Here is a 7,975-nt window from a genome sequence, read left to right as displayed (position 1 = left end):
AGCCTCCCACTGCCGCTGTCGGGCTTGCGACTCAGAAAAAGTAACAAAGATAAATAATGATTCTATGTCAAAACGTATTTCCTCACTCGATGTCATGTTGCAAACCAAAATAAGATAAGTCCTTTCAGTAAAATTCCGTTGGTTTGTTTTTTTATTCAAGCAGACAAAGTTAAGCTAGCTTGCGCTCATAAAGTCTACAATAAATGTAGCAGCTGTGATAAGACATAAAAAGGAAAACTGAATATTGAAAATGTCGATAATAATTCGCCTTTAGGCGTGTATCAGCTAAAAGTAGGAGCTGTGTTTACTCTGTGCTAACTTAACTAAAGCCTACTCGTGAAATGATGCGTCTAACCACACTGGAAGGTGTTACAGTAATCCGTTACTTCTCCGCCTCGCCTCTAACATCTCTACGTTTGCTGCTTTGTCTGCGCATCCTTGTGGGTTCTCCCTTCGCAGTGTCGGTGCTACGCCTCTCAGCCATTGGCCTCAGAGACCATCCGTCTTCCCTTCACAACAATAGACCCCTGCTCGCTCGCTCGCACGCACGCACGCGCGCCTTCTGCTCACGCGCAGACACAAAAAGCGCGCAGTGCTTTCGAGGAGTGACGGTGAAATGTTTAAACTGCGGTTTGCCGATTCTTTCTTTCTTTCTAGCTTCACGTCGGCGAGGAGCGCAGAGAAGCCTCTGCGATGCGCTCAACGGGGGACACGTCGGAGTTGAAATAAGGGAAACATTGGGGCTTGGGTAAGAAAACCGGAAAGCGGTTTGTTGGGGCTTTTTTTTTTTTTTTACGAGGATGACTGACTGGTGACAAAGAATACGGGGAGCCCCTCTGGCTTCGGTTGACATCCGCTATATAACTTTACGGAAGACATTTTTGTGGGGACCGGTGTGCTCTTACTTGGACAGACAAAGATTTTTTTTTCTTCCATCATTATTATTATTATTTTTGGAAGGGGAACCATGCCTGTCCGGAGGGGTCATGTTGCGCCACAAAACACATTTTTGGGAGTAATTATTCGGAAATTCGAAGGACAAAGTAAGTAGATTTCCTGGGTGTCAGGTACTGTGTGGGTGCACTGTGCTGTGCTGCTTGTCTTTTGTGTCTGTCCCGCTGCTCCTCGAGATCAGTTATTGTTAGGAATAGGCCTTCTTTTATACACCAGCAAGGCTTTGGATGGCTAACCCTGTGATGTTAATGCCAGAAATCCATGAAAGTCATTATGAGTCAATTACCATACTGTGTTATCGCGCACCAGGTTTGTTTAGTTCTGGTGTCCTTCTCATTTTCTCCTGCTCCGGTGGGAAATGTAGTTTAAAATGCTGCATGTGATATACACGGATTAAAGGATTAACGTAATTAATTACAGATTATATCCCCCATATATGAATTTAGCTAATTACGCTTTTAAAAATGGGTTTCAGTTATGCCTCAAATCTGGTTTTTACAACTCAAAAATGTGCATCAGTTGTCTCCACATTGTTGTTTTAAAAAAATGTCAAATTTAACGCCACCTCGTTAATAGAAAGTGGAGTATTTAAGCCTACTAAGGATTTACTGAACATGCTTATTGTCTAGAGCAATCCCACCTACATGTGAAGTTTCATAATTTTATTCAGTCAGCTGAGTAGCATTCAGGACTGTAATTCTGGATAATCCCATACAAACCAATACACCTACTTGTATTAGTTAAATAAAACATTTGTTATACTTTTTCATATTCTTATTTATGTGCAAATAGTTTAAAATTACATCTATAAACACGGTAACACTCTTTCTCCCCCAATTTCTTCTCTGCCTCGTCACAGATAAGAAATTCATCATAGCCAATGCCCGGGTGCAGAACTGCGCTATTATCTACTGTAATGATGGTTTCTGCGAGATGACGGGCTTTTCCAGGCCAGATGTAATGCAGAAGCCATGCACTTGTGACTTCTTGCATGGCCAGTTCACCAGTCGGCACGCTGTGGCCCAGGTGGCCCAGGCACTGCTGGGGTCCGAGGAGCGCAAAGTGGAGATCACCTACCACCGCAAGGATGGTGAGTGTTGCAAGGTTCAGGTGACACATGCAGAACTTGACATAAGGCTGCTGCAATAGTCTGACATTGAAATCCACACTGGCTGGAAAGCTGCTTATGTTTTGACTTTATGTTGTGATCCCTGTTATACCTTTCGATGTAAAGAAATTGCTTAAAATAATACAGTTTTTAAATCTAGTGTTACAGTGTTTGAATTTGAATAGATTTTGTGCTGCTATCTGCAAGGAAAGCCTGTAGATGAAGAAAAAATATGTGAAGGGTGACTTGTACAACATCTGCCAGTGTAGGTACATTTAGTGTGTAATTTTTAGTTCTGAATCAGTTCTAGCTGGAGCATTTTGCAGCAGCAAATCACTAAGTGCACCCATTTAGAACCCTGAGGGGGGAAAAGAGCAACTGTTAAAGTTTTGTCTCCCATGATGTCCAGTTTTGAAATGATGTATGCACTGAATGACTGGGAAAAGGTGTTCATTAGCCTTCGCCGGATAGGACACTCCGGGAAGGATGTAGCTCAGCTCCCTTAAGACCAATGTGAAGATAGTCAAGCGTGCGGTTTCTCTCTTTCTGTTCTTGCCATCTCTCGGTTTCTCCTCAGTTTACTGAACACATATGTCACTCTTCATTCTGCTACTTTACATTTTCCAGTGTAAGCCTCCATAGGTGTGGCAGTTGTCTGTAAATGATGGGATCTGTATCACTCATCTATGATTAAGATGATGTAGCATGCATATGCTAATTCATGACTTGACAGCTGGGATAGTTTTGATGAAATACAAAGTTAGCTCCAAAGTGAAAGTTTAACTGTTTGATTCACATCAACTGTGTTGGTTCAGGGAGAGTTCGTGTGCTGTCCTCTAATCGTGGCATATGTATTCAGATGATTAAGTCTCCTTGCGTAACACTTAAGGACCAGTAAAGTTGCACTGTGATTCAAACAAGGATTAATAGTTTTGTAAGAACTTTGTAGGGAGGATCCCCATGTGGTTGTGTGTTTTAGGAATTGTTTATTTTTTTGTCTTGAGCTCAGGGATCATTCTACAGCATTTCTTATGACTTTTAAGAGTTGGCTACAACATCAAGTAATAATACTTGTATCAATATGTAATGACCAACGACCTATAGGGCCAGTATCTGCTTCGGAACAGGATGAGCACTGCCAGAGCCCTACAAAATGACCTCCAGCAGGCCCCTAGCATGAATGTCTCTGACCAAACAATCAGAAACAGAGTTCACGAAGGTGGCCTGAGGGCCCAACATCCTCTAGTAACATTGTTCAGCATGACCGGTTGGGTGGTGGGTCAGTGATGGTTTAAGGAGGCATATACACGGAGAGACACACAGACCTCTACAGGTTCAGCAACAGCACCCAAACTGCCATTAGGTATCAGGATGAAGGCCTTGGACCCATTGTCAAACCCTATGCTGGTTCTGGGTTCTTCCTGGTGAACAAGAATATCTGGCTTCATATGATGAGAGTATGCAGGCAGTTCTTGGAGGATGAAGGAACTGATACCACTGACTGACCTCCACACTTACCTGACCTAATGCCAATACAACCCCTCTGGGACATTATGTTTGGGTTCATCCAACATCGCCAGGTTGCACCTCAGATTGTCCAGGGGCTCAGGAATGCCCTAGTCCGTATCTGGATCCCCCAGAACACAATCTATCGTCTCACTGGAAGCATGCCCTAACATTGTCAGGCATGCATACAAGGATGTGGGGGCCATACAAGAGTACTATTTTGACTTGCTTCAACAAAATCTATTTAAAATGGACAAAATCTATTGTTTATTAAACAACACTTTTTGGCTTTTGTCTGGAAAAACAAAAGCTAAAAAGACTGTCTTCAATTACATTATACTTTGAATGGGACCATACTTTAACATCCAAAGGAGTCTTTGCAGATGTTTAAGTTTCAAAAATACTTTTTAAAGGTGGACTGGCGAGACCATAGGGCAGTTTTTAACTTTGCCTCAGGTCATCTTCAATGAGGCAGTTTCCAATTAACATGCCTGCACTTCTCGAGTTTGTTTACACATTTAAGTTGATCGTGCGTTTCTGTGAAAAGCTTTGGACTTCAGGCGCTGTAGTTGAAATCCTCAAATTGATTGTACTTTTGCAGTTTTCAGTCATTTGTTCCCATGTATTCAAATTCAAAATGGGGGGGGGGGGGGGGGGGGGGCGCTTTATTTTGAAATAAATGCAGCTTTTACAAAATGGTGTTATATCTCTGCTTTTGAAATGACATTTTTTTCAGGGACAGTGAAACAACATCCTGTCAGGAGGATTTGTTTTGACGCTTGATGTGTAATCGGCGCTGTGGTTCAATCAGGATGACGCATGCTTCAAAGACTGAGCTTTTTTTTGTTTGTTAGTGTGAGTATGATTGTGTATGTAATGTATAAGAAAATCCAGACCAAAAGAAGGTGATGTAGATTAGGTCAAAAGCAGCTTATGGAGCAGTCACAAAGACATAGATGTTTGTGGTCAGAGGTTAAAAGAAAGTGATAAAGATAGAGAAAAATTCTTGAGGGAATAGGCAGAGAGGAGATGTCAGCCCATGTTTTTAAGAAAAGTGTTGTGCTACAGCCTGAACCTGTAACACCTTTCAATATAAAATCTAGCTTTGTGTTATATTGGCCTTGCTGAGCTTTTTGTAAATGTTGCATCAGTAATGCTACATTTTCCCTTTGCTTATCTAAATGGTTTTGTTCTATATTATATTTATAATTATATTTTACATTCTGAAACCATAAAGTCCATTTCAGATTTTTTATTGATTGCATGAGAACTTTATTTTTGTGTCAGAGAATTTCTGCACCCTTTTTGTGTAATAAATGTGAGTTATTGAACACCTAGCATGAACTCCAGGCCTCGAGGGGCAGTGTCCTGCAGGTTTTAGATAACACCCAGGGTCAACACACCTGAATCACATGATTAGTTCATTACCAGGCTTCTGGAGAACTTCAAGACATGCTGAGGAGGTCATTAAGCCATTTAAATCAGCTGTGTTGGATCAAGGACACATCTAAAACCTGCAGGACACCGGGCCTGAGGCCTGGAGTTCGACACCTGTGACATAGAGGATTCATAGTTAAAAGTCCTGTCTTCCTTCTCTCATCCCTAACGGTCGCGGCAGATGGCTGCCCTTCCCTGAGCCTGGTTCTGCTGGAGATTTCTTCCTGTTAAAAGGGAGTTTTTCCTTCCCACCGTCACCAAAGTGCTTGCTCATAGAGGGTCATATAATTTATGGGTTTTTCTCTCTATATATAATTGTAAGGTCTGCCTTACAATATACTTTGATACTGGTCTGCATTTCACAAGTTTGCGTGAAGCTGATTTAAGTGTATATTTTTTAGCCTATATTTTCACTACAGTGGATCAGAGTCGGTCCTCCTGTGCTTAGTGTATGCGTAACACTAGCTGAACACGAGTTCAGCTAGTGCGCTGGCCAGAACGAGCTTCCCTGGCATCAGCAATATGACTTACATTATTGTTGCCACTGTCACCAAAATTAGCTGGGGTGTGATTAACAAACTGCCAATATTTTGAGTTGTCTGTCCGTCCAGACGTTTACCAGTTGGAAAGATTTTATGAGACAGCCACACTATTCACTATTCTACTCTTCTTTGCATGTCCATTGTGGCACATTTTAAATTGGTAACATTCTTTCATAATGGAATTTTCTTTTAATACTTAAAGGATTAAAGTAACTGACCATTAGGAGTCTAATGCTCCTCTAGGCCAGTTTGTCAGCTAAGACAAGCTGGACGTTCAGCGTCCATTGATCTGCTGGGCAAACAGTATTAACGATTACACAAATACCTGCATGTTGCATTGATCTCTGAAAACAGTGTATTGGAGAGTGCAAATCAGTCGTGGCCAAACATCCGCCCTCTGTTGGCCCATCCACAGGAGATCTAAAGTGAAATTGGACAGTTTGTTAATAATAACAATGTTCATTGGATTTAGACTGTTGGGCCCTACAGCAAGGGAAATGCCTTATTACTATTCTGTATCCTGGTTCCTAATTACCACAGTGTTTTCCTCTTACCTGAGTCAGAGTTTCTCCAGGGAAGGTCATACACCTGTTTCAACTTGGCAGACTGCTGTTAAACATCCTGCTTGTATTAGGATAAGCAAGTATGGGTACATGTATTCATACATGTAAATCATCTTTTCTTTTGAATTTATATAAATATATTTTTAGCTTTTTATGTAATCTGGTATGTTTGCAGATATGTTTAACCATTTATAATCTTTGACTGCAAAACATTCTTGTGATCACACTGTTAATACAAATGTGCTGAAGCAGGCAGCTCCATTTGTAAAAAATACACATATTATTGTGTCTTTACACAATAATATGTCTTTGATACAGTCTAGCAATGGATAAAGTCATGTAACTGAAGCACGGTTGTTTGTCAGTGATGGACAACAATTAGAATTTCTTTTAAAAAATGCACCAGCTGTCTTGAGTGGTGCTGCAGTGAAAAAAATCCAGAAAAATCAGGTTTAGCAACTCCCAGATTTATAAATTTATGAGAATAGATTTAGATGTAACAGCCAGCAATCAGAGAGCCTTCAGCCTCTGTCTCTATTGTCTTCTGTATTAGGATTTTAGGAGAAATGTCATTGCAGCAGATCTCATTGTGGTGCTCTGTAGGAGTTTCCTCAAGCCAATCTTCTTTTTAATCCCAGGATCCTAGGTCGATATAAGCACATTGCCCAATGCCCTTTACAGTCCATGAAGGAGATTCTGCTCATCAGCACAATCTCTGGCACATTGTTAATGCTTTATGATTTTTGCGTTCACTGGACCACTGGTCCTTTTTCCTTTCAGTGTATCTGACTTCTGTCATTAAAGTGGAAATTGTTTCCAACTTCTGGGGAAAGTAATTGTAAATAGTGTGCTGAAGATACGCAGTAGTAATACAAAATATGCATTCGGTAATGTATTTCATGAGTTTAATATGTAAAGTGTGTTAAATACAGACAATTCACGCAAAATAGTTAAAAGATTGAAAGAAATTAGCCAATAATTGTTCTGACAATTATTTTGACAATGGTACAAAGAGTCTTGCACTTTAATCTTTTAAGGAATACAGATGCAGGGCTCATTCTTCTCTGGCAGGATTTTGTTAAATATAGTTGCATGGCCCATTTAAATGGTAATGCTACAAAATTGTCTTTGGAACATCTGTTGCCACCTGAAACACAAGCATATAGTAAAACAGTTCCTGTTTTAAAAGACTACCTGTTTCAGCTCTGGCATTGAACAATGCACCACAGGAGGTAGCTACAGCTGATGTTCCTGTCAGCACTCATTATTACTCTGCAGGCTGATATTTGCTAATGAATGTATCCAGTGTATAAATAAACTACCAGAGTTAAAGATTAAGTATTTAAATGTTAGTGTCTTAATGACAGTTTCAAAAAAAAGTCAGAGTAAATATAAACAGTTCTAATCTCAGCAGCACATATTTACTCAGCAACACTCGCTCTATTTGCGTCTCTGTTCCAAGCATTTGCAGCGCCTTGCTTCCCATGCTAAAAATGCCGACTCTCGGGGTCCATTGTGTATCTAGAAATCCATAAGCTCAGCACATGCTAACAGCTCTCATTTGTAAATAGCAAATGAGAGTGAAAATGTCACACTCTAAATAGATTAAAGCTGGTTGTGCTTCAGTGATGCTCGCTGAGATTAGAGCTTTTCCAACCTTCAAATGCCATGGATAAATGTGGGAACTTTAGATTGTGATGAACATTTGTTGTCGTTGCTTAAAAAGCCATAATCTGAACAAAATAGGTGACGTTATAAAGTTCAAGTCATAGTTATTTTCAGTCTGTTATTCATGTTGGGTCAGATTTGCTAACGATCTGTCCAAACTTTGCAAACAGAATTATTTTAGGACCTGCTAAAACTTT

The 7,975-nt window shown here is 40.4% G+C and overlaps 1 protein-coding gene across 6 annotated transcripts in view; it reads left to right on the top strand.

The window, feature by feature from the left end:
• Positions 1-365: 365 nt before the first annotated feature.
• The window catches only part of LOC113016662 (potassium voltage-gated channel subfamily H member 7-like), a 79,796-nt gene continuing 72,186 nt past the window's right edge, over positions 366-7,975 (top strand). For 4 of the 6 annotated variants that reach the window (XM_026159656.1, XM_026159654.1, XM_026159655.1 and 1 more), the window contains exons 1-2: positions 374-1,043; positions 1,814-2,044. In XM_026159656.1, the coding sequence (XP_026015441.1) occupies positions 968-1,043; positions 1,814-2,044 (307 nt within the window). In that variant the 5' untranslated portion in view covers positions 374-967. Of the gene's footprint in view, positions 1,044-1,813; positions 2,045-7,975 lie in introns of all 6 variants that reach the window. The other 2 variants (XM_026159657.1, XM_026159653.1) reach the window with 2 other exon arrangements.

This window comes from Astatotilapia calliptera, chromosome 23 (genome assembly GCF_900246225.1).
Source record: "Astatotilapia calliptera chromosome 23, fAstCal1.2, whole genome shotgun sequence".
Taxonomy (NCBI): Eukaryota; Metazoa; Chordata; class Actinopteri; order Cichliformes; family Cichlidae; genus Astatotilapia; species Astatotilapia calliptera.
This window is presented reverse-complemented; position numbering and strand designations above follow the sequence as displayed.